Source organism: Cibotium barometz, chromosome 19 (genome assembly GCF_041138505.1).
Source record: "Cibotium barometz isolate CiBa-2024 chromosome 19, ASM4113850v1, whole genome shotgun sequence".
Classification (NCBI taxonomy): Eukaryota; Viridiplantae; Streptophyta; class Polypodiopsida; order Cyatheales; family Cibotiaceae; genus Cibotium; species Cibotium barometz.
Window position 1 is genome coordinate 37,035,948 of NC_141064.1, and position 27,958 is coordinate 37,063,905.

Consider the following 27,958-nt stretch of genomic DNA (forward strand, 5'->3'; position numbering starts at 1 on the left):
CTTTTCCCACCTTTCCACAAATCTCCTAGCCCAAGCTCTGATACCACTGAAAACGGAATCGTTCTCTAGGATAGCTTGTGGAACACTTGAGAAATTCAACACATAAATTCAACCATGAAAACACATGCTTTGCAGGTTTCAACAAAATCAAATAAATTGAACAAAAACATAGCAAACATAATACTTAGCTCCAAGACAAACATGCTGGGTGCAATCTTCCCCCCCCTTGTGTGTGGCCTTTCCCACACAAGAGTATTTTTATTAGCTTTCAAGCAAAAATAGGCCATAGCCCCTAAAAATATACAAAGTGTGCTTTTAGAGAGCAAGACACTCTTCCACAACAAAAATAGAGTGTCCCAAAAATTGGGGCTAGGATAAAGCCTTTAGGCTTTAATAAATTCAACATTATAAATGTATTTTTTTTCAATGTATCAAAATGGAAAAATCAACTACTAAGGTTACAAGCTACGCTTGTAAAAATAAATATGATGCGCATAAGAAACATTCTCCTCGACATTATTTATCAATCCTCGTAATCTTCATCACCTGAAAATATAAGTCCAATTAATAATTAAATTAATCCACACAAGAGCTGTTACTACGAAGAAAAAGTTAAAGCAAGTAGAATTAAAAGAATAAAAGAAAGCAAGTAGAATTAAAAGAATAAAAGAAAGCAATATGTTGGAGTTTTCACCGATAGGAGTTTTGAGTTAGAGAAATCTTCGAGTTGGAGGAGTACATACACAAGGACACACCTTTTGGCCACCATTGCCCATGCACATCACCTACATATTTCTATTATATTTTTTTTCACATCTCGCATCTCATGGCACGCACACACACATGCACTTTCAAACTAACCTTGTCAACGTCAACCTAGCATGGCCCTATACAACCCATCGCCTAGAGAACCATTGACTTTCTAGGTAGTTCCAAGAGCTTCAATACATTCAACCTAGCTTTGACTCCAATTCAACACCAACATAACCTTTCCCTGGTTGACTCTAGGTAGGCATAACACTATGAAACTGGGGCATAAGATCATGTCATCCTATGAAGGCTTGGATACCGTCGCCATCTACCCATGCAAGTCGCCATCTACCCATGCAAATCACTCCTTGGTAGCCTTGGCACTCAAATCTCAGAATGCGTGGGACACTGGTCCTGAATTTAAGGGCCCATGCCATTTCCAAATGCCTCGCACCTATACTTAGCATTCCGCCTTGCTCGTATGAGACTCTGGCAGCAGCGGCTCGACACGTTGGATTCCCTCTGCATTGTCAACCGCCTGCGCAGGCCATGATCATGTGCGCATGTCGTTCCTCTTCGCCTTCAAATGGATTGTGCCACAGCCAAACAACTGCAGGGATGTTCGTGAAACAAGGTTTTCTGCACTCAGCCGTTGGCGAAACGTGGAAGAAGCCAGCGCTCTCAGCCATGGCCATGGCCATGGCCATGGCCTCGCTGTTTCCGGAGCCTTCAAGGTAGGGGCCTTCCCAGCTTACAGTTTCTGTTTTTATCATAAATTCGTAGAATTATAAGCAGATTTGTTCCCTCAATGGGATTTTGTCGTAAGAGAGGGATACCGACGGGCGATTGTGCTTGTCGGCCCCTCCTCTGCGTCAGTATAAATAAGCCATAGCCAGACCTGTTTTTTGAGAAAGTTGTGATCGCCATAGACAGATCTGTTTTGGAGAAAAAGACCGCGTTAACCATTTTCTGTTCTTAGAAACACGGTCTATGTATTGAGTGTGTGTAATTTTCTGGTATTTTGTAGCCATGCGTACTACCACTGCATGTGGCAACCCCATGGCAGCATCCTCCAATGGCCTTTGGCAGGGGGACAACCCCATGAAATTTGCCCTTCCCCTTCTTGCACTGCAGATTTGCTTGGTGCTCGCTGTAACCCGGGCCCTTGCCATCCTTCTCAAACGCTTCCGACAACCTCGAGTCATCGCAGAGATTATTGTAAGTATCCATACCCTGTGCTTCTCTTAATGCTTGCTCTACTTCTCATAACTAATCATGTGTTAATTCTTGTCTGTGCACTTTCGATATGCACATGATCATGCTTCATGCGCTGCTTTGTTGATGCATCCCCTTGCTGGCCTTACCCATAAACTAATCTCAATGCTTTTACCTTTTGGTGTATGTAGGGAGGGATCTTACTCGGACCATCTGTCCTTGGTCACAACACGGCCTATATCACCCATGTCTTCCCAAAGCAGAGCATTACTGTGCTTGACACAGTTGCAGACCTTGGCTTAATCTTTTTCCTCTTCCTCGTGGGGCTGGAGCTTGATCTGCAAGCTATTAAGAAGACAGGAAAACAGGCCTTAGCCATAGCAGGTGCTGGAATTATTGTCCCATTTGCCGCAGGTGTTGGGGTTTCACTAGCTCTACACAATACTATTGCCTCAGATGCACATTTCCCACCATTTCTAGTTTTCATGGGGGTGGCAATGTCGGTAACGGCCTTTCCAGTTTTGGCTCGGATCCTTGCAGAGCAAAAGCTTCTAACAACAGATGTGGGACAAATGGCTATTTCTGCAGCTGCTGTAAACGATCTTGTGGCCTGGATATTCTTAGCATTGGCAGTTGCCCTGTCCGGCTCTGACAAGAGTGTCTTGATAGCAGTTTGGGTCTTTTTGTGTGGGCTTGCTTTTCTGGCTGTGATGTTCTTTATCATCAGGCCGCTTATGTCCTTCATTACTAGGCAGACAGAGGAAAATGAGCCTGTTAATGAACTGCATGTGGCCATAACTCTTGCTGGGGTCTTGGCTGCTGGTTGTGCAACAGATGCCATGGGAATACATGCTATTTTTGGTGCTTTTGTGTTTGGCCTCATCATACCAAAGAAGGGTCCATTTGCAGGGATCCTGGTCGAGAAAATCGAAGATCTAGTCACAATCCTGATGCTACCCCTGTATTTTGCTTCCAGCGGGTTGAAGACCAACATTGGAGCCATTCATGGCCCTCGATCTATTGGGCTACTTTCCCTCGTCATTACCACAGCATGCGCAGGGAAGATCTTTGGCACTTTTGTGATGGCCTCCCTTTTCAAGATGAATGTGAGGAAGTCACTGGCTTTGGGTTTTCTAATGAACACAAAAGGTTTGGTGGAGTTAATTGTTCTGAACATTGGCAAGGACCGAAAGGTACTGTACTCATTCTAGCTTATGATTTTTTTTTACATCGGCTAAGCTATGCCTGATATGGAAGCACTATAAATATTAACACAGAATGCTGGTGAATTCTTGTGTAGAAAGTATCTTGAATTTCCTGATGAGACCAACTGTTCTTGCTTTCAGGTCTTGAATGATGAGACATTTGCTATTATGGTTTTGATGGCCATCTTTACAACGATCATAACCACACCAATGGTGATGGCACTATACAAGCCAGCTAGGAACCCAGTGCCTTATAGTAGGAGAATGCTCTATTTGCCAGGCATCAAGTTAGATGCAGAGCTACGTGTACTTGCATGTGTGCATGGGATGCCAAACGTACATGCCATCATCAACCTGGTAGAGGCTTCACGGGGAACAAGGAAAAGGCCCCTTAGCGTGTGTATTCTGCATCTGCTTCAATTGACAGAAAGGCCATCTTCCTTCATGAAAGTGCAGCATGTTGATCGAGATGGTTTCTCATCTAGTGATCTCCATCATGACAGTGACAGTGTTTTACTTGCCTTTGAAGCCTATGGACAGTTGAGCAAGGTGAATGTTCAGGCCATGACAACCATTTCAAATTTTGATGATATGCATGAAGACATATGTGCCACTGCGGCCGAAAGAAGAGCTGCCTTTCTCATCGTCCCCTTCCACAAGCATGCCCGCACTCTGGATGGTGTTTGGGAGGGCAGTAACCCAAGTTTAAGAAATGTCAATCACAAAGTTCTTCTGCATGCGCCCTGCTCAGTTGGCATCCTTGTAGACCGCGGCATTGGCATTGTTTCTTTATCTTCCGACCTTGTAGACCACAATGTTGCAGTTCTGTTTTTCGGTGGCCCCGATGACAGAGAGGCTCTTGTATTTGGCCTCCGCATGGCAGAGCATCCTGGTGTTAGGGTGAAGGTGTTCAGGTTTGAACAGGGCCAAAGCAGGGATCATTGTTCAGTAACAGTGCCAACTGATGAAGATGGCCAGGGTAATGAAGATGCATTATCGACGCGTTCTCGATTTTCCATGCCGACTGAGACATATGACTCCGTGGTGACATCAGGATTTGATATGGCACAAGAGTGCAGGTTGGATGAGGAGTGCTTAGCAATGATGAAAGAGAGGGCTCCATCAGCTTCACCAGACACTAATTTAGCTCCATCTTCCATTTCCTATGAGAAGAGAGAAGTCTGCAATGCAATGGAAGCGGTGACTGAGATAGGGAGGATCAAGACATTCAATCTATTGGTGGTGGGAAGGGGGAGAAGGCCTTCACCTTTAATTGCTGTACTAGCAGGGCGACGAGCGGAATTTCAGGAGTTAGGCCCAGTGGGGGATGTACTGATGACCCAAAGCCATGACAGCCATTCGTCTATACTTGTCATCCAACAGCATGATCCAGCATTGGTAAAAGAGGGGTTATTTACTGCAAAAGGCGATGTTTCTTTCTCCAAGAGCAACAGCTTACTTTCTCGCAGCCTTCTTGTTGCCACAAGTCCTCATACTCCTCCTTTATCCTCTCCCTCTTCTTTGTCATCTCCAACTACTGACTCAAGTCCTCAGTTACCTCCCCCAAATGACTTGCCTATACAGTTATCTTCCTCTCCTTCCAATGACTTAACCAAACAGTGATATGCTTCTCCTCCTGGTTAAACAGTTGACATGGTCATGTGGGCACGACCCTTACCTATTATTAAATTAGGCAGCGGAGCAGGGATAAACCGTAGGTTTAGGGCACTAGCAAGGCTCAGGAGCATGCAGAAGAATCCCTGTGGGGGCAGGACAGCAATTGGCAGGGTGGACAGGAGCATGCAGATGAAGTTGGGATTCATCTTATATTTTGTGTGTGTTGTTTGTTGTCCTTGCTGCCGGCCGACAGCAGGTCAACCAGTTGGTGGGCATGTAGAGAGCCTATAAAAAAGCTAGGCTTGAAAGTAGAAAATCATCTTACCCCTTTTGAGCAGGTCAAGAGTCAGTCCCTTTTGGGAAGGTCAAGGGTCAAGAGCTAGGTCTTTAGGCTACCTACAATCCTATGGACAGCTTTTTGTACTATACAATATAGTGAAAATACAGCTCTCTCTCTCTCTCTCTCTCTCCTCTCTTTGTCTTTGTGTTGGTGACTTGCATCAAGGTTCCTATTCTGTTACTTACGGCTGAGAGAAGACACAGCTTCCGTGCATGTGACACATTTTCTCTTGTGTATCTGTACCTTTTATACTTTTGTTTGGTTGCAGATACTCCTTGGACGTGAGTATATGCTTATTTTTGTTCTTGCACTCTCAAATATGATAAATAGTACAGTTTTAGCACTCTGGAATTTGAATCTAGCACTTAATGCTGAATATATTTGATGCTGTGTGTGCAAGTGGGCGTGAGTGTTGCTATATGCACATGAGTAGAATTGTCGAGCATATTTGGCTGGTAGGTAGGCCAGCAGACGAGTGAAAACTTGAGTGGCTGTTTGGTTTAGACCTTATGATCAGGTCCTTTGAAATGCCATTTCGCCATCCCAAGGGCTTGAGGATAAAGATTTAAGCAGCAGTCAATACAAGCAGGATGGAAACCGGACGAATACACATCATGTTATTGCATTTGTTTCCTGACAATACTAAAGATTTAAGCAGTTCATAGTCCAAGCAGTACATATGATGATATTTTGCAACAGGGATTGAACCCGGGTTCACAGTAGCAATCTTTTTCTTAAGAATAATAGTAGTATGATTAATTCCGCTGAAACTTTAAAGAGAGACTGATTTTTACCAAAAATGCAACAGCCAAAGTAGGACATTCCTCATTCCAGACAATGGAAGATTATCTAATAGACATATAAAACAAAATACCTACTTATTTTCAAGAATGTGAAATAACATGTTTTGATTCCCAACAATTCTGAACCTCAAAAAAGCATGCTCACATCAACCAGTGAAAGGATGGTTTTCTTGCACAATGATCTCATCTTTTCTTCACTGCACTTATTGTCCACATAGCCCAGCGGTAGCGCCTCACCTCAGACAAGGGAGGTTCTAGGTTCGATAGCGCCTCACCTCTGACAAGGAGGTGCTAGGTTCGAATCTACCCACTCCCAACAGGGAAGTGATGGAATTACAGGGAAGTGATGGCATGTAATTCCAGTACCAAGTCCCTCAATACCAAGGAAAAAGAAGAGCGTCCAAGTCCTCGAAGATGGCTCTCCAGATGAAGACGTGTCCGAAGGAAGCAATGGGCTCTTTGCAAATCTTCCATACATGGAAGCTACCATTAGATGGTGGCCATTACGCATGAGGGGCATGGAAGCTTGCCACCTAATGGTAGGTTGGGGAAAAAAAAAAAAGAAGCTTGCCACCTAATGGTAGGTTGGCTTCCTAGATTATCTTTCTAGTAAGTTCTTACATTAGCTTACTACATAGCAGATTCATAAGAAACAATTTACTACTGAAGATTTTTTTTGCTAGTAAGATAAATTACTATATGGGAAATTATTTGTTATTTTGTTAATTCACTATATGGAAAATTATTTTCTATATAGAGCTACTTCAGGATACATGAAATTATTTACTACATATAGATTATTCAAAAAAGATCATTTTCTATATTGTCAACTTATCTCATAGAAATGTTTTTGCTACTTAAAAAATCTACATGATATCAATTAGTTCATTGAAAAGTTATCTCATACATAATGTCTCATACATGATGTACACTTTATAAAGTGCTCAAAATAAAAGTAATTAGCATATGAAAAATTCTAATTATTTAAAAGATAAGAAATGAGAACAATTTACAATATGATTATGCTAAGAATATTGAAAAAAACTTCCACTTCATAATTTGAAACTAAATCAATAAAAATAACTGAAATATAAAATAAGCAACCATCAATAATTCAAAAAAGATACATTGTTATGATTTTGGGTTTACTCAACTAAGTGTACATCATTCAAAGATAAAGGAACTCACATAGTTGGAGTTATAAAAAATTTATCTTCTTCAAGAAGCCATGCCAACAAATCATTGTACATTACTTTTGAACTGAGCTCATCATTCTTCCTAACACCCTTGCTCTGCTCCAATGCCTGCTTCCCCCATGTCGACGTCGTCAATGATTGCATTGACTTTAAGGAGCACTAATAGGTCTGGTCCAACATTTAAAGCGCATCCACTTGCAACCCCTTCTTGTTTATCCTCTTTTGGAAAAGGCTCTATAGTAAGCACATCAGGAGGCATAATGTTTCTTGACTCATTTAACACTACCTTTCTTGCATCACCACCACAGATATCATCCACACAGCCCCGTTCTTTGATGTATAGTGACAATCGCAGTAAGTTTGTCGTCTGCCAACGCTGTGCTTTGGTCACCCTCTTTTGATGTACTCTCCAATGCACCTTGAAACTATCCATGTCCTCCACCCACGGCCCTGTTTCCATCAACCTACTATCCAAAAAGTGCACATCGTCTTCGTCTTTGTTGTCAATTTATGCTTCTACGTAACTTACCTCACTTGCTACCCCAAATGTGCTTCTGAGTTTCTATATCCATGTCCTACATTGCATTCTCCTCTTTTGCAATCTCCTATGAGAAAAAGACACTATGTTCATTCAAGAAACAAGGAAACAGTCCAAATATTAGACATTTCCCTAAACCACAAACACACAACAGCTCCAGGCAAAGTATTAGAGCAATTAAATCTGCATAATAGGATCACTTACCTTTTCTTGGACCGGACTTAGAGGCCTCCTTTCTAGGCTTGTACAAAAATAATCACATGGCATTACTCTTCTTTGCTTGCTCTCCTTGTTGCTTCATGTCAATAGGCCATGGCTTAAGTGTACTCCTTTTCACTAGATTGTTTTTTATCTGTAAGATCACGGACAACAACGTAAGGAATCATCACATATCACAATGTAATGTCTATAAAAGTGAGAAAGCAATGGAGGAATGATATGTATACCAGTTTCTTCACTGACCAAATTAGCTAGACAGTGGGCCACCAAATCTCAGTGACCTACAAACTGGAGATATCTTTCAACAATTCTCTACATCATCAATAATAATTGCACCCTTTTGAAAATGGGATGCATCCCTTTCAGTGTTCTTGGTCATTTGTTGTTGCCTTTTTACCCTTTGCAGTAGCTTGTCCTCGTGTCGTGCACATTACCATCACCGTCTTCCTTATCAATAGTTTTTTTTTTGCACAATGTCTGTACAGAATCTTGGACCCCAGTCATCAATTCAGTCACAACTATAGAACAGCTTAGAGTTTGTAGCAAGAGATTCACGCTTCCCAAGTGCACTCTCATGCTTCACCTTGACTAATGAAGTACATGGTTCACTTTTGTAGAATAATTCAAATGAGTCTTGCAAGAAAAATCCTTACAAAAACAAACTAGGGGACTAGAACTTAGAAATCAACCGAGGTCTGTCAAAGAAAAAAAACTTCACACTACTATAGAGTAAGCACAAGTAGATTGTGAAGTACTACATAGTCTTGATTATACAAAGAAGTACTAAATCAGTTGTGGCAGAAGAGTTTACAATACACATAGTTCATTAAAAGTACACCAAAAGAACTAGAACTACTTCTAAAATTGTACAATAGGAGTTTTGGTAGTACAAAGGGAACAAACTAAATATTACAATATGAGCCCTACATATTTTCCAAAAGATCTAAATAGTACCACTAACCATTATGCAATAGCACAGAGTAGTCTATATAGCTTTCACAAATCAAGTATGCCCAACACTTTCAAGTGCATATTTAGAGTAGTATTGTATAGTAGAGAGTAGTTTTGAGAGCATAGTACTAAATAGTACTCGAATGTTGTTTCATTGAAATAGTACTAATACAGTAATAAAATAGTACAAAGATGTCTGACGCATAGTACTAAAATACTTGATCCTTAATAATAATGGATAAGGTTACACAACACTCCACTATTTGTTGCCTCTTTCCCATTTGATGACTTAGATGTGCCTCTAAGGTCCTAGACCTACTTGGTTGCATACAATAGCTCTTCACTTCTATATCTATGTCTTGCCTTGCATTATCCTCTTTTGCAATCTCCTCTAAAAAAGACAATGTCCATTCAGGAAACAAGGAAACAGTCCAAATATCAGACATGTCCATTCAGGAAACAAGGAAACAAGGAAACATTCCAAATATCAGACATGTCCCTAAACCACAAACACATAATAGTTCCAATGATAGTGTCAGAGCAATTAAATTTGCATAATAACATCACTTATGTTTTCTCAGACCTGACTCAGAGGCCTCCTTCCCCTTCTTCTCCTTTCTAGGCTTGTACAACAATCGCACGGTGTTACTCTTCTTTGCTCTCGTGCGGCTTCATGTCAATAGGCCCTAGCTAGCTTCATTGTAAAGCCCTTCTCCTTTGCACTAGATTGTTTTTTATCTGTAATATCACGAACATCAATGTAAGGGTAAGGGATCGTCACATATCACAATTTAATGTCTATAGAAGTGAGAAAGCAACATTGGAATGATATGCATCCCAGTTTCTTGACTGACCAAATACGTTAGATAGTGGGCCACTTTCTCTGCATCATCAATAATAATTTCACCCTTTTGAAAATGGGATGCATCCTTTTCAGTGTTCTTCTTGGTCATTTGTTGTTGCCTTTTGACCCTCTATAATAGTTTTTTTGCATGACACCTATATAGAATCTTGGACCCCACTCTTCCATACAATCAGAACTATAGAACAACTTGGAGTTTGTAGGTTTTCACAGTCAAGAGAAGCACACTCTCACGTTTCACCTTGACCGATGAAGTACATGGTGCACTTGTAGAATAATTCAAATGAGTCTTGCAAGCAAAAAACCTTACAAAAACAAATAAAGGAACTAGAACCTAGAAAGCAACAGAGGCATGTCAAAGAAAAAAACCTTCACACTATTGTAGAGTAAGCATGTAGATTGTGAAGTACTACATAGTACTAATTATACAAAGAAGTACTAAATCAGTTATGCAGAAGAGTTTACAATACACACAGCTCTATAAAAGTACATAAAAAGAACTAGAACTACTTATAAAACTATATAAGAGGAGTTTTGGTAGTGCAAAGGGAACAATTGTAGTAAATATTACAAAATCAGCCCTACATATTTTCCAAAATATCTAAATAGTACTACACTAATCATATAGTACAGAGTAGTATATATAGCTTTCACAAATCAAGTATGCCCAACACTTTCAAGTCTATATTTAGATGTAGTATTGTATAGCACAAAATAGGTCTAAGAGCATAGTACTAAATAGTACAACATTATTTCATTGGCATAGTACTGATACAGTAATAAAATACTGCAAAGATGTCTGATACATAGTACTAAAATACTTGATCCTTAACCGTAATATGTAAGGGTACACAACACTCCACTGTTTATTACATAGTACTAAATAAATAGCATGCCATGAATGCACAATACTTCATAGAAACTTTAGATCCTGTAATAATGCATACTACACAAATAGTAGTACTATACATATTTATATTAGTATAATAGCTCTAGGTTCATTAGTGCAGTATAAAGTTATGAGAATAGTATTGAAAAAGAATAGTAGCACTTAATACTACTATAAATACTACTATACTATAAAAACTTCCAACAATACACAACACAACCAAAAGTGCTTATGCCTATTATAATCCAATTGTGGACATGGAGTAGTACCAAGTGCAACTGAAAGTGTTAAATAGTACAAATTTGAGCATAATAGTACAACACAACAAATACTAGAAAGTATGCACTGTAAAGTTATAAACAGTACTGAAAAAGAACAGTAGCACTTGATACTACTATACTATAAGAACTTCCAAAAATGCACAACACTTCCAAAAGATCTTATGCCTATTATAACCCAATTGTGGACATGTAGTACCAAGTGCAACTAAAAGTGCTAAATAGTACAAATTTGAGTACACAATACACAATAGTACAACATAACAATACTAAAAAGTATGCACGACACTTCTAAGAAAGTACATACTATGGTGTTAACAAGCACATTATAAACAAGTACTATAGAACTTCACAAATGTAGCAAAAACTGCAAAAATGTACTATATGAAAAAACATTACAGAATTATACTTTAGATTCCTTAAACTACCAACAAGTATGCACAATATTTCCAAAATGCTCTGCTACTGCAAAGCACACAAAGGGAGAAAATAGAAGTTCATGATACTTAGAGAGATCATATCTAGTGTTCTAAAAAGGCGTTATAGTCAAAACAAATTAGTACTAGTATTGCTACATAGCACATATTACATATACACTTGCTGAACATTATTCTACATACTTTACTGAGGCAAGCCTACTACCTTAGAAATAAGAAGAAATAGCTTTGTGTATTATAATATAATATACCATAGACAATTGGAAAAAGAGGAAAACACAAAAGAACTGCCAATGCATTGCATGATAATGAGGAAACTAAACAGGGTTTCATAGAAATGTGAGGGCCCCATGGTGGCCACCCATGCATTAGGTACTTCTTTAACTACGCATTTGGGAGCAAGACACTTTTGTTTGACAGAGAAATGTGTGGTCACACACATAAGATTTGGTTCATGTGTAGACAAGGTGCAACAACCAAATCCAACACCTAAATATGAAAAGTAGTGAATGGTGATTGGAATCTTCATTCAAGATTAACACCAACAAAGGAAACCACTTGCATTTATGTATTGGAGTGGAAAAAATCATACCTGCTAATGTGCAGCGAAATGTCTTCAAATGGTGAAACAAGGATGATGAATTGGAGTTGGCATGAGAAGTTGCAGGCCATGCTCTATGATGCATTTGATCATTGCCTCCATTTGTAATGCATATACAACAGGCATTCCCAATGCTTCCTCGGTGATCTCGTGTTCGGCTGTGGCAAATTTCAGTGTTTCGCTTGCAGCCTCTACTCACCAAGTGCCTGCTTATGTTCCTATGACGCACGTGGGGGTGACATGCCTTTGGGGCACTGGCAAAAGTGGTTTTACATCTCCACTCTCATCTGCTCACTGTAACATTATCATGGTTATGTGTTTTAGGCCCTCTATGAAGAATGAAGTCATCCTAGTTGTGAATATCATGCTTGGGCACAGTATATACATGTTCTAGCACTATTCCCACCTCATTATTTAGGACATATGTCGGTTGGTAGATGGTGGTGTACACCTCCATAAATTTTGCATGCCTCTTTGGATTCAAGAAGTTGATATGGTACCCACACCGGCATTGCAGCCCCAAGTTTGAACCATCCTCTAGATTCATTCGGGGGTTATTTGTAGGCTTTGTATACTGGAGGACCCTTTGGGTATGAAACAAATCATTCTTTTAGCAACGTTCCATTTGCCCTTGTCGTCTCGTCGATGGAAGTTCTTGGTGAAGACATCTCTATGAGAAACTTACTGAGCGAAACGCAATCCAACTGTCGCTACTTCAACCTGCATGCATGAACAAGCTTACAACATCATATGTACTGGAAACCATGTAACATTTAGACTTCAGGCCCATGCACAACTATTCTCATACATTCTTGAACACAACAAAAATGTTCGTTGCTACTACACAAGAAAAAAAATGCATGTGGGAGTGTGTGGGTATGTTTGAGAGAGAGAGAGAGAGAGAGAGAGAGAGAGCTCCATATACATAAAAATGCATGTATGTACATGTGAGAGAGAGAGAGAGAGAGAGAGAGAGAGAGAGAGAGAGTGACCATATCCATTCAATTTCTTGCCCGTGTGTGTGAGAGAGTGAGAGAGATATCTAGAGAGAGAGAGAGTCCAATTGCCTTTGTGTTTGTGAGAGAGAGAGAGAGAGAGAGAGAGAGAGAGAGAAAAGAGATGCAAGTCGACCTCCTTACCTAGTTGGAAACCCTGAGTCCCGAGCTGGCGAGGGGAAGCTTGTAAGTAGAGTGCAGCCACCCTAGCTTGATTATTGCTACGAGAGGTGAGAGGGAATTGCAAAAGAAATTAGGCAACGCCGAGCAAGATGTGAGCGATTCAACCGATACATATACAGGTGTACAATGAACAACAACTCATACCTAAGAATGACTATTCATAGTAGGTGGTGCTTTCATGAGAGGAGATATGCATGGGTAATCAGTATAGATTCTTGCATGGTGAATAAGAACCACCAGTTCACTTTAACCCAGAAGTTTTATGCTAGCAAACCATAAGTTATATGCTTGATGGTATTATATACTTAGATAGTTAATGATGTGGTCCCAATTGAGCTTGTGTCCTTCTCGCTCCATCTTGTTGACCAAGGATGTAGTTTCGTGAGACCACACGAAGTTATACTCATCTTAGATATAGCCACACCCCACTACTTCCCTCTACACACATTCAAGGAAGAATATTTAGAATATTTAGCGATTCATACATACATTATTAAGTATATAACAAACAAAAAGAGATGAAGTCTTACGAATTATGTATGAAATCACACGGTGTCACCATTGCCGAGGGAAGTCCCCAAACCTTCAAGGCATGCTTTAGTAGCCTCATTGCTGCTTGTACTTATCAGGGGTGTCATGGAGCTCGGCTTTAGCCTTTCTCCATTCTCAATGTCGAGATATGGGGGCTTACTCTTTCCTTCCTGTATTACATCTCGCACTTTGGAGATTCGATGGCTCATTACGTCTCTCATTCTCTTGAGCATCCACTTATTGTTAAAGTGCTCAAAGAGGGTTAGCACAGGGAAGATCTGCTCAAGAATATAGTTCTTTTTTTCATCGGGTTGGTCGTGCCACTTCATGAGGATGTTGTAGCCAAAATGTACCCTCCACCTATCTTATCATCAATGATGGATCCATCACATAGCATCTATAGGAGTACAAGGGTCTTGATGCTGAGAGTGAGGAGTAAACAAAGTGCAAGCATGAGGAGTGCCTACTGGAGTGAAACTTGGAGTGGTGCCAAAGTGTCTCTGGAGTGAAACTAGGATTGGATATAGGAGTGAAACCCTAAGTATCACGTGGAGTAGTCTCAATAGAATGTGTAGGAGGATGATGTGGTGGAGTAGTAGCATCAGTACCACCACCTATCAGAGTAGAAGGGGACAATCAGAGAGGAACAATTAGACAATTAGAAAAATCATCAATCGAGATAATTGGAGAAGGGGAATTTCCAAATGAACTATAAGATGGACAAGTGTAGAAGTGGATGATCAGAGAGAGGAACAATCAAAAGATTAGAAAAATCATCGATCGAGAAAATTGGAGACGACCCATCAAACGATTCAAGGTCACCAATTGGGTGATTGAAAAAATCACTAATCAAACGATTAAAAAAGTATAATCAAGCGATTGGACCAATCGATTAAACAAGAATGATTAGAGAAGTTAACAATTGTGTAGGCTAGTGATTGTAAAAACTAGATGATTGAACTATCTAGCAATTGAAGAACCAAATGATTGCACTGTTTGATTGCTTAGTCGAGAACAATTGAAAAAACACGCAAAGGATTGCAATCCTATGCATGATTGAAGAGGAACGCAATTGTAGAACCTACGATTATATAGCTAGGCCATTGGAGGAGCAGATCTAGCGATTGCAAACTGTTATCTTATTTTATGACTTTTTAAGAATTTTATGAATATTTCAACAATGAAATTACATTCATATGCATTAAATATGCAATTGTGTGCCATTAATACAACCTATTCACATGCACCCCTACGTCTTGTAATGAAGCACCGATGTGTAAGATACCCTAGGAATATCAAGGTTGTGTAGAACCAAGATAGTTGAAAAGAATTTTGAATAATAAAGTTAGGAAGAATTGGGAATTCCTCATCTATAAATATGGATAGTGTAGTTCTGACTTAGTTGTACAACTGTTTCTGAACAGTTTCTCAGTTAATATATATATAATTATTATTGATCCAAAAAAAATTTTGGGAATTCCTGATCAAAACCCTAGCAAAAATAAAAGAACTAGATCTTAGCTTAAGTAATCTTTGCATCAAATGAGCGTTGAGGCTATGGGATGCATGAAGAGGGTGCAAGATGCAAGGAGGACATAACTCAAAGTTTCATAAGTGAGAACATGTGAATATTAAACTCACATGTGTGGGACGCTATAATGTAACGCTATATCAATATTAAACATGTGCATATTAAACTCACATGTTACATAAGTGAGGCCATGTAAATATTAAATTCACATGTGTGGGACACTTTAATGTAAGGCTATGTGAATATTAAACTCACATGTTGCATAAGTGAGCCCATGTGAATATAAAACCCACATGTGTGGGACATTTTAATGTAAGGTTAATAAACTCACATTTGAGTATTAAAATCACAGGTGTGGTGACACTTCAATGTAAGGATATAAATTAACCCATTGGGCTTAAGCTTCTTCACTTTTTCACTTGTGAATTTCGAGGGCTTCTTCCTACATGCTTGTGAGCTTTGCTTTGCCTTACGCTTGAGAGATTCTCTTCCTCTACTCTACACAAGAAGGTAATCACCATGCCCTACTCCAAGCAATGCTAAACTTGTGGAAGTTTAATTAAGAATTAAGGTTTTGCATCATTACTTAAATTTCTTCTTTTATTCTTACCAAGAAAGGTGGAAATTTCATTCTATCCTTGCTTTAAGCTTGTTTTGATCATTCTAGTGTGTTGTACAAACCTCCAATTGATCAAAAAATATATAAATGTGACCAATGTTGAGCCCATAATATTGATTTTGATATTTCTTCCTCTCCATGGGTTGAAAATAAGTGCTCATTTCTACCCTCTCACTTGGTGATATTTGATAAGACTAGGCTCTTGTATGAGCATGTTTAGCCATTCTCAAGTCTTATACATATTATGGACTAGATATTTGATCCTTGGGCAAGTCCACTATGGTGGGTTCAAAAATGATAATGGATCCTATTAAAATGGCACCTTCTCTTGAGATGCAAAAAAAATAATCAGGATTGTATAAGATGCTTTGAACTCATAGTAGGTTCTTGGATGCTTATGATAGCTTGCATAAGATGGTTTAATCTTGTTAGCCACTCAAATAAGAGTTTATTTTCCTTCATAATCCACTATAGTAATGGAAGCTCTCAATTTATGTTAAGTTTTTATGCTTATGGGGTGATGCTTAAGACGTGTCAAGACTTATGAAATGGGACTATGTCTTAAGTATGTTGGTTTGATCCTTTGGTTTAATCCACATCTTGCTTGAATATCTAAATGGTTTATATATTAAGAAGTGTCAAGACTTATGAAATGGGACTATGTCTCAAGTATGTTGGTTTGATCCTTTGGTTTAATCCATGTCTTGCTTGAATCTCTGAATGGTTTATAAATTGAATGACTTAGAAACTAAGTTGATTGCTTGGAATAGATGTTTATCACCCATAGACTAAGCTTGATCTTGGTTACTTGAATTTGTACTCATAATGAATCTATGCTATGTACATATGTCATTGTGGGTTGTAAAAACTATATGTTAAGAAGGTTTTGATCATTATCTTGCTACAAATAAGTGCTTCATCTATGGTATCCATAGTTTAAGTAGGGACTCATTTACTCTTATTTCCTCTTATATAAGCGTGTCTCTAGTGAGTTTTAGCGATCCATTAAAGATTTACATGTTAATGATATGGTCAATGTAGCATTATATGGTAGTGATGTGCATGAATACACTTAGGACCGCCGGGGCACTTTTTCCCTCACTAGGAGGTTTTTTCCCCCGTGCGTATGTACACCCTCTTATCTACTCATTTTGGGGTGTGTACTTATCTTTTGTATCTGGCACACATTTGTTTATTCTAATCTAGTGATTTTGTGTTCTCTCAACCTTCTCTAGTGTGTGTGCATTATTGGAACCCTAACCCTAATTCCAACAATTGGTATCAGAGCTAGCTTCCTTGACACTTGATCTAGTAGTTTGCCTCCCTCCTCCATGACCCTGTTTTTTATGTCTTCGATTGAGATACCCTCTTAGGAGAAGAAGGTATATATTATAGTGTGATATATACGAAGTATACAAAATTTTTAGGGGTCCGCGGTGCGATTTGGGCGTGTTTTGGGTAACCGCAAGGTTTCTACATACGTTATGGATAGGCATCATTTTGGATTGTTCTGATCGATTTTGGGCTGTGTAGCGGCGGCAAAGATTTGGTGTGCACCAGCATCTACTACAGTGTCTTCAACAACATCAACCATCATACTTTCGCACCAGTAACACTCTATTCTCTACTCTGTATTATTTTTCATACACTTTAAAGGTGTTTCAGTCAGTTGGCAGCCATCTACGGTTGCATTCAATGAATATTGAGTACTTGTAGTGTGTTGAAAGATTTTGCATTTGAGTACTTGTAGTGTGTTGACAGTCATGGCTGGCAGTAGTGATGTATTCAACATGTTGTGCTGAGGACAAACTTGATGGGACTAACTACCCATTGTGGTCCTATATGATGAGGCATGTACTAGTTGCTAAAGGCCTTTGGAATGTGGTCAGTGGTAGTGAAACTCCTCCTGTTTCACAACTACCAATGTTACCAGTCGTCACTGCAGGTACATCTGAAGTAGAATTTGATACAGATGTGGCTTCTCCATATGCACCACCAGTATCTCCCACTGCTGTTCAAATGTGATGGGATGGAAGAGATGCACATGCACATGCATTTCTTGCACTTTCTATGAAGCGAAGTATTATTCCTCATATTCGATCATGTAAGACTTCAAAACATGCATGGGATGCACTTGATACATTATACCAGGTGCGCAATGAAGCACGTGTTGCATATCTACGCAAACAATTGGAGTTTGAGCACATGAATGAGGGAGACTCAATGGACAGCTTCTTGACCAAGATCAAAGATTTTAAGGAGCATCTCGGTGGTGTGGATGAGATATATACTGATAGTACATTGGTGCCCACAGTTCTCAATGCATTGCCAGATTCTTATCAGAGTTTTGTCTCTACCCTTAGACTCATGATGAAGGGAAATCCAAATACCCTTACATTTGATGAGCTAGTTTTAATACTCTTGCAAGAAGAGCAGTCTAGGCGAAACAAATCTGTTATGCGAGTCGATGACCAAGCTTTTGTTGCCAGTCAGAAAGGTAAAGGTAAAGCTTCTTTGCATAGTGGCTATAAGCGAAAATCAAAATCCTCAGGTAAGGATATAGAGAAAGAAGGTGATAAGCCTAAAAGAAGGGAAAGTGTCACTATTGCAAGAAACCAGGACACTCCATAAATGAGTGCAAGAAAAGGCTAGAAAAGGAGAAAAAGAAAGAATCAGGCATGGCTGTGGCTGAGATGCATCTGCACCAAGTGCAGGGCACTACATAAATGAGTGCAAGAAAAGGGTAGAAAAGGAGAAAAAGAAATAATCGGGCATGGCTGTGGGGCTGATGAGATGCATCTGCACCAAGTGCAAAGAAGAAGGAATCTGCAAGTTTTGCTCAAGATCATTGGGCATGGGGACTGTACATTGTAGTTATGACCCTTCTATTCATATGTATTCATGTCAGTGGTAGAATCGGATGTTTGGTACTTTGACAATGCTAATAAGCACAGTACTTCACAAAAAAAATTGTTCTCATCTCTGGAATCTGTCCCAAGTGCAAGAACCGTCACATGTGCAAATGGTTCCTCATATCCTATCAAAGGAATCGGTAGAGTTATATGTGCCAAGCATTAAGAAGAACTTGCTGTCAGTTTCAGCCTTAGCCTTGTCAGGCGTGATGGTGAAATTTGGGGATGACAAATGAACAGTTCACCATAGAAATAATGGTTATTCTATCATTGCCTCTCGGGTACCTTGTTTCATGGCCTATACAAGATGGATGTATTTGAGAAGTTGTAGCATGATGCTTGCTCAGTCTCTATGACTCGTGCTAGTGATGTAGAATTATGGGATGCACGATTTGGCCATCTAAATTATGGCAGTTTGTTATGCCTTCACAGACATGATATGGTGTCTGAGTTGCCAACTCTTGAGACCCCTGCTAGACATGTATATGAGGGGTGTATACTTGGTAAAATGCATGTATATGAGGGGTGTATACTTGGTAAAATGCATCGGGCATCATTTCCAAAGGATGGATCTATGAGAGATATTAAGAAATTGCAGCTTATACATAGTGATGTATGTGGTCCTATGAGGACACCATCTATTGGGGGATATCTCTACTTCGTCACTTTTATTGATGATTACTCCATATATAGCTGGATGTATCCATTAAAACAGAAGTCAAAGGTTCTTATGTGCTTTAGGCACTTTGTATCCATGGCTGAAAATGCATGTGAATGTAAAGTTGGCACCCTTCATTCAGATCGAGGGGGGGAGTATATGTCCAAGGAATTTCATACATATGTGGCTAAAAAAGGCATAAGGCATCAATGTACAGTGCCATGTATACCTCAGCAAAATGGTATGGCTGAGAGGAAGAACATCTCTCAGGAGATGGCACGATGTATGGTGAAAGCCCAAGATTTACCTCATGGTTTTTGGTTAGAGGCAACTATGTGCGCAAACTATGTGTTGAACAAATGCCCTACCAAGGCCTTGCAGTCTAAAACTCATTAAGCTTGGTATGGCAGGAAGCCTTTTGTGGCTCATTTGCGTGTTTTTGGTTATCTTGCTTATGCTCTTGTTCTGAGCAACAACGTAGTAAGCTTGATGATAAGGCAATTAAATGCATATTTGTGGGATACAGTTCTGAAAACAAGGGATATCGACTCTACCATCCACCTCAAAGCGGATTTTGGTAAGTAGAGATGTTGTTGGGTTTAATCTTGAAGACTGTAAACTTGTGGCTACACCTATGGAGATAGGCACTCAACTTAGCCTTCAAGATGCAAGAGACTCTTTTAATGCTAGTTTGTATTAGCAGGCTATTAGATCCCTTATTTATGTGTGCAACACGAGGCTAGATATACAGTATGCGGTCTCATAACTGAGTAGATTTATGCATAGCCTAGGTACAAAGCATTGGCAAGCTGTTAAGCGGGTTTTTTGCTTTTACAGGAGGGCACTCAATATTTGGGATTATTTTATCCAAAGGGGGGTGAGTGGGTTTCACTTTCGCCTTGGTGATTCATTTATATCATGGCTCAGCGCAAGAAGCAGCCTACAGTGGCCACTTCCAGCTCTGTGAAGCTGAGTAAAGGAGGGCAGCTTTTACAACTACAGTTGAGTGTGTGTGGCTCAAATGTCTTATGGTTGATTTGGGTGTTGGACAGTCATCTAGTTCTACGATTTTCACTGACAGCCAGAGCGCATTAGCAGTTGTTGTGAGGAACTAGTGTTTCATGCTCGCACTAAGCACATTGAGGTGCATTACCACTATATCAAGGAAAGACTCTTTGCAGCAGAGATCAGCTTAGCCTATGTGTCTACACATGATGACATGGCAGATTTATTCACGAAGGCTCTTCCTCGTGAGAAAAGTTCAAAGCTTTTCATAAAGCTTTGAGCTTATTGCCTTTTTCAGGATTGATTAGCCATACCCTGTACATGTTCCCATCATCACTCCAAGAGGGATTTGTAGCATTATATGGTAGTGATGTGTGTGAACACACTTAGGACCCTCGGGGGACTTTTTCCCCACTAGGAGGTTTTTTCCCCGTGCATATGTACACCCTCTTATCTACTCATTTTGGGATGTGTACTTATCTTTTGTATCTAGCACAGATTTGTTTATTCTAATCTAGTGAGTTTGTGTGCTCTCAAGCTTCTCTATCTTACGTGTGTAAATTATTATAACCCTAACCCTAATTCCAATAGTCAATGGCTATTATGGATGCTTAATATAAGATAGGATACCTCAAAAATCATACTTAAAGGTCTTCAAGGATTCTACATGAATCAACATCTACATTGTCTTAATGATACTTAATAAAGGGTCTCAAGCATGTTTAGGAATGCCAATGTGATGCCTTAAGGGTGTTTAATAGTTAGGTTTTTATGATACTAAGAGATGTCAATAATATACTTTTATGATAGTTGTGTCTAATGCCTTCGAAATGCTTAGTAGTAGGTCATATAAAAATGTTAATTATAGGCCTAGAAATATTTTTGTCTTGATAATGTTTGTAACAATATTTAAATCTTAACAAAAGTGGCAATGCTACCTATTGCTTATGGTTTAAAAATGTTAAATGATCCTTGATGAGATAAGGAATCTCTCCCAAAATGATGTCAAAAAAAGACTAGTAATCATTATAGTTAACTAAATAAGGAGCATCTTTTTTTGCTAAATCCATTTTTTGTGAAATCTTTAGTGGAAGTATATGCTATGGTAATTCTTCTTTTCTAAAGCCTTGAAATTCTCACATTGGTAGGGTTATTAATATGAAAAGGATGTTAAAAACTCTAATGGTCACACTTAACAACAAATGTTAGGGTCCAATGCCCATGTTTTGAAATGATACTAGGTTGATACAAGAGTACTTTGTTAATGTAACTTTCTTCCTAAAAGGAAAATGGGTGATTAATTCTTGTAGAAGCTTACATTGTGGTGAATAATCTATCTTTTTGGTTTATTCTTTCTATATTTTATAACGCTAACCAAAATACTCTATGACTTTTGATTATAAATTGAGGATCCTTAACTAAGTATAATGTATCTTAACCTATTGAAATCTTCTTGATTCATATGGCTTGACCTTCCTTTTCTCACGAGACTCCCTTACTTTAGAAGATGACATAATAGCATACCTTCAAGAAGAGCGAGCAATGTGATGCAAGGTCCAAGCACTCCTTCATTAAGTTATTTTCCCTTGAGCCTAAGGAGCAGGACTAGTTTGACTTCATGTTCTCCATAGAGCCATAGTAAGATGCCTCCATTGGAGTGTCGGTTAACCATCTCCACATTATGCTTGGAGATTTAATAAAAACTTGCCCTTGACCATGATCTTAGTTAAGCTGGGGGTTATAAGTGAAGTGGTACTTTTGGGAACTTTCACCTAGCACCTATCTTTATAAGTGAAGTGGTACTTTTGGGATCTTTCACCCAACACCTATCTTTGTAAGTGAAGTGGTACTTTTGGGATCTTTCACCCTGCACCTATCTTTATATTGGAGGGTGTACAAAGTCCTTTCCTAGTTCTTATCTAGTCACAAAGTTATTTTGCCCATGTATCCTACTCAACTCATCTAACCAAGTAGAGATATGAAAAATTATTTTGTATTTATAAGAAAAGTAATATTACTCTTTTTTGAACCCTAAGTATGGACTTAAAGTCCTTCCTAAAATCAAAAGAAATTTTTCTCAGGTTCATGTCTTCCCACCAAAATGAGGGGATTCATGTATTTCTTGAGCATCAATGTAGGGAATGCCAATTAAGTATGGATCAACATTACATATTACTTTGTACTATGAGAATGAAGGAAAATTATTCGAGAGTCAAGAGCATACCTAGTGGGCCCAACTATGGGACAAAGGATTCTATTCCTAGGTACTTTAACTTCCAATAGGAGATTTGGAGGAAGTTAACAAAAGCATCATAATTTTCCATGAGCTAGAAGCTACATGTATTGGACATCTTAACCATATGAAGAGTCTCAACCATATGAAGAGTCTCTTTCTGCACATATTAACCATATGAAGAGTCTCAAAACTCAACTTGAAGGTATTAAAATGAACATTGATGAAGATATTACATTGCTTTGTTGCTTAGAAGTCTACTACAGGAAGACTATGAAAACATAGTCACTACACTCTCCAATCTAACATCTTCTGACATCATTGCATCCTTGATGGAGAAAGAGAAGAAGATAAAGAAAAAACATGGAAGAAGTAATCTTTTCTCCCATAATGAGGTAGCCTACTACACAAATAATATATCCAAAGAGTCTACATCAACAAAGGGTACCTTTAAAACAAAGCAAATGATAAATGTAACTTTTGTGGTAGTCCGGGGCACTTCAAGAAGGATTGCTACATGAAGAAGAACATCTACCGCCAACATCATTGAAGAAGACAATCAAGAAGAAGGTGAAGACAATAATGTTCAGGCCTCACATGAGGCCCCGACCTTGTTGTTGATACTGAATGGGCCTTCTAGGCCATCCTAATCCGTTGTACTCATTATATGCCTTTTAAATTCCACTTTGTAAACCTAAAAACTAGAGTGAGTTCCAGGTTGGGGCCATGTATGTTGTCACAAAGGTGGACAAGTCATGAAGCATCCCATGGGCTACTGCAAGGGGTTGGGGTCATCAATTTGAAGGGGGGGTTATTGGAAAAATTGATGCACTTGGGATTTATGGATGTAGGGCATAAGCCTTAGGGAGGCCTTAGGACATTTGTCAAAGGTTAAAATCTTGCAATAGTTGTAGGGATTTATGGATATAGGGCATAAGACTTAGAGAGGCCTTAGGACATTTGTCAAATGTTAAAATCTTGCAGTAGTTGTAAATTGTGCCAGTAAAGGTGAAAGAATCCATGAGGTGTACTAAGAACCAGGAGCATTAAAAGCAACCTCCTTTAATGACTTTGGAAGTTAGAATCTAGGGCATATGGAGGCTAGAATCATGGAGAGAATTCGGGAGAGAATCATGGAACTTTATTAGCACTTAATCTTGATTATTAGTATCCATTTAATCATCTTATACTCAGCCTATATAAGAGGCACACATCTAATGGAAATCAAATTATACTTAGCCTATATAAAAGGCACACATCCATTGGAAATCATCTCTCTCATTCTACTTATTATGCCTTGTTTATGTTAAACTTTTATATTTAATCTAATCTCTCATCACATTAGTATGTTATTAGCACCTAAACCATGAGCTTCTTTGAGTACTTTGAACCTCCATGATTCCAACAATAGGGTTGGTAGATCATTACCTAGTCATTAATATAAATTGTGGTTCTAAAGATTGGGAGTTCTACTAGGAATTACTAGAGCTCTTGTAACTATTACCTGAGGAAATCAAAATCTTGAGGAACGTAGAAGGGTCAAAGCAAGGTAAGGTGGACCCAAAAGCTATGTCCTTGACATTGCTTTTACATTACTTTTTGGTGATTTAAGGTACTTAGACTAAAAATCCAGATAAGGCAATGTGCTTTTAGGATCTCTTATACCTTCATAGCACTAGAGACACTCTAATAACTCTTAAATAAAGGTAAGGTGGACCACTTCCAAGGTGCTTCTTAAAATGCAAAAAGTTATGTAAGTGGTTCACCTTACCTTGCTTTCACCCATAAAACCACAATAGGGTGAAAACTTTTGTAATAACTTTTAATATTTTTTAAATACCTTGGATATATAATATAAACTTTTGTGAAAATATATTGTGGGTACACTCCTTTTTGAGAAAATAGGTTCTTATGTCTGCCATGTAGCTTCTGCACTTACGCTTCACATCCAGAGGGGTGAAAAGAGCATTGTGAGTATGTCTTTGATAAGTCTCCGTTTTGCAGATGTGGGAATTGATTCTTGATTTTTTGGCTCAAATTTTGTAGAGGTTGCAGGTAAGATTGCTAGTTGGTTACCATTAGGGTTGTTTGAACACACAAGCTCTTGTGTAGGTGCTAAATTCACGAGAGGGGTTGAGTAACTTGGGCCTCCATTCTTGTCGAACTTTAGGTGAAGCTGTTGGGGTTGAAGTCGGTACTGAGGCCTTCTTCATGTTGTTTGATTTTGGCAACCATATGATGGGATTGCCATCATAGTATCCTTGTTGTTGAAGCACATGCACAGGCACCCATCTTTGATAAACATTATAAAGTGGTGGCTGATGCCTTTGGTGCTAAGGTTTGTTTCTTTGAAGAGGTTGAGGGGACTTTTTGATTTTTTTGGGAATCCAAGCTTTGGTATTACCTTGGTAGTACCCTTGTGCTTATAGTAATCTTTTTGATACCCACACTTGTTGACTTAGTGGAGTTCTTTGAGGAACTCGCATAGGCTTTTGTGGATGGTGTTGTGGAGTACTTTTCTTTTTCCTTGGCCTCTGAGTGCTACGTCGAAGAGGAAGAGGCTTTGATGATCGAGGCACCCAAATTTGATTGGCACCTTTGTAGTAGCCTTGAGCTACAAGTAGCTGCTTCTCCACCCACATCTTGATACCATTAAGATATCTCAATTTTCGCTATTTTGGTGGATTTTTCTTTTTGGTGGAAGTCGAAGGTTTTGGGCCCTCCTTCACATTGGTTGGTGTTGAGGTTGCAGGTTTGAGACTCATGTGCATTGTTGATGATGAGGTTCGAGTCTCTTGCAGTGTGGCATTCGATGATGATGTGAAGAAACAACACTTTTCCAGCCCTAAAATGGGATTTTTTGGATTATTTTATATTTTATTTTTTGAGGTTTTTGTCTTGGCTACTGGCCTACACCTTTATGGTGACCGACCAGCACCCCTCTCTGTTATAAATAGCATTCTCTCATACCTCATCAACTCAGTACCACTTCATCGTCATACTAAGTACCATCTAGCTGCCTTCACTAGGGGTTCACTCTGCGTTTTCCTATGATGGTCCAGGCTGCCATCTGGAGGACTCACATTATCCAACATTAGGCTATATTCTGGCGCTTGCATCTTGCCTACATCAGCTCACATCTGCATAGCACGTGTGATGCATGTGAGAACATTGTGAGTGAATCCAATGTGGGAACAACTAATGTGTTTGATATGTGCTGATAGATACAACCAAGAATGGTTATCTTCTCAAACGGGAGGACTATCACGGGAATGAGATTTTTCAGAATATTTTATCATGGGAGTGAATCCAATTAATTATGTGTGATGCATGGTTCATGTGCGAATCATGGTAGTGAATGATTTCCATTTGTTATAATTATTTTTGTGAGTGATTCCAAAGTAATTGTGATCTAACATTGTAGATTATGTTGAGTATAGATCATGAGTTCGAGACAACCAAGGTGGACATTGGATGAGATTATCTAGCCAAGCACATGTGTGCTAAATATTTAATTTTGTATGGTTTGGCCCATTGTACATATATTGGGCAAGGTTTATTTTTGATGAGATGCTTTGAAAGCATCGGACTAAGGTTCAATTTTGTAAAAAGCCCAATTTTGGAAAAAGCTATGCTATCAATGGCTCCAAGCACTAAATTTATTAATATGATTTAAAAACCGCATGTGGGAGTGGAGCCACACACGTCGAGGGGGAGATTGCACCGTCTTGTGTTCTTGATCTTTCATGCTTTTGATTCATGCTCTTGATTTATGCTATGATGTGATGGTTTATTTCTTTTATTATTTAATTTGTGGAATAATCTAATCTCCATGTACCATGGATTGTCCTAGCAACCGCGAGCCCGTGCATTGCATGGTCAGAACCCTCTAGGACCCTCCTTAGGTGTGCTAGAACTTCACTCAGGGACTGCTTCATCGGTCCTCACCCATCGTACCGACAGGCTTTACCGCGAGCAACGTCCCTTAACGACTCCCCGCCAGCTGTTCCAATGAACCTCCTCTTAGAAAAACATAAGCCAAATGCTTCCTCTAGCATTCTGGCATAAAACAGTCCTTTGAATGAAAAAACAGAGGTTCCAATGTAAGTAAAATTCTAGTTTGCGATCGATTCCAAAAACCCTTTTTCCATAATTCCCAGTTTCATAATGAGGATCCTTGATCTCTCATGAGGGTACTCTACCCATCATTTTATCCATTTATCCAACTAGATTCTTGGTGAGTTTGGTCAAGGAAAAACTAGATTAGTTTTGGTAGTCTATTCTTTGGATTTAGTAACTGGAAACGAAGTTTTTGTCTAATTCAGATCGAGAGAAGGACAATTAGGTTTACTGTCCGTCCCTCATGTAGTCTAACCAAATTCATTCGGTTTAGTTCTACAAGGATTCCCTTCAACTAAACATCTAGATTTTGGGTAAATATCAATTTAGTGAATTCACTAATTAAAATATCCAAAGATATTCCTTCTCCCACATAATTTCTCAACCTTAATTCATTAGGTAGAATTATGATGGAAATTCATCTTTTAACTAAAATATCAATACCGTTTTTTTTTAATAAACTTGAAATCCTTCTTTTTCTCATTTCAATGAGCGTAATCTAATTGTCATGGGAATTCCTCTTTTACCATAAATTAAATCTCTCTAAATTTCTTCTAAAAAAATTACATAAAAATATCCATTAATTTCATTAAGCTAAAAATTCTACTTTTCTCATTTAAACATTTGAATTCCAATATGGTGGGAATTCCTCTTTCATCATTTAAATTTATCTATACAAAAAGATAATTTTAACTAAATTTTCTCTTAAAATTTAAATAAAAATCTTCATTAATTCCTTTATACTAGGAATTACACTTTCCTCATTTAAATATTTGGATTCCAATATAGTGGGAATTCCTCTTTCATCATTTGAATTTATCTATACAAAAAGATAAATTTAACTAACTTTTCTCTTAAAAATTAAACAAAAATCTTCATTAATTCCTTTACACTAGGAATTACACTTTCCTTATTTAAATATTTGGATTCCAATATAGTGGGAATTCCTCTTTCATCATTTGAATTTATCTATACAAAAAGATAAATTTAACTAAATTTTCTCTTAAAAATTAAATAAAAATCTTCATTAATTCCTTTACACTAGGAATTACACTTTTCTCATTTAAATATTTGAATTCCAATATAGTGGGAATTCCTCTTTTAGCATTTAAATTTATCTATACAAAAAGATAAATATAACTAATTTTTCTCTTAAAAATTAAATAAAAATCTTCATTAATTCCTTTACACTAGGAATTACACTTTTCTCATTTAAATATTTGGATTCCAATATAGTGGAAATTCCTCTTTCATCATTTAAATTTATCTAT

At 38.5% G+C, this 27,958-nt stretch overlaps 1 protein-coding gene and 1 long non-coding RNA gene across 2 annotated transcripts; one reads left to right on the forward strand and one right to left on the reverse strand.

The window, feature by feature from the left end:
- The first annotated feature begins 1,197 nt into the window (after nt 1–1,197).
- On the forward strand, nt 1,198–5,467 carry LOC147628532 (cation/H(+) antiporter 18-like). Its single transcript, XM_086813719.1, has 4 exons — nt 1,198–1,484; nt 1,778–1,968; nt 2,157–3,158; nt 3,312–5,467. The coding sequence occupies exons 2-4, from the start codon at nt 1,780–1,782 to the stop codon at nt 4,791–4,793; spliced, it is 2,673 nt and encodes an 890-aa protein (XP_086669845.1). The 5' UTR covers nt 1,198–1,484; nt 1,778–1,779; the 3' UTR covers nt 4,794–5,467.
- A 3,451-nt stretch (nt 5,468–8,918) lies between these two features.
- Nucleotides 8,919–13,145, reverse strand: LOC147628533 (uncharacterized). The gene is made up of 3 exons (XR_015268198.1): nt 13,041–13,145; nt 11,893–12,621; nt 8,919–9,572 (listed from the first exon to the last, which is right to left on the reverse strand). It is a non-coding gene; the product is annotated as an uncharacterized LOC147628533 (long non-coding RNA).
- Nucleotides 13,146–27,958: the final 14,813 nt, after the last annotated feature.

Coding starts and splice junctions, on each gene's coding strand:
- LOC147628532 (XM_086813719.1), top strand. CDS start 1,780: ATGCGTACTACCACTGCATGTGGCAACCCCATGGCAGCATCCTCCAAT. Junction 1,969..2,156: donor GAGTCATCGCAGAGATTATT/GTAAGTATCCAT, acceptor TGGTGTATGTAG/GGAGGGATCTTACTCGGACC. Junction 3,159..3,311: donor ACATTGGCAAGGACCGAAAG/GTACTGTACTCA, acceptor TCTTGCTTTCAG/GTCTTGAATGATGAGACATT.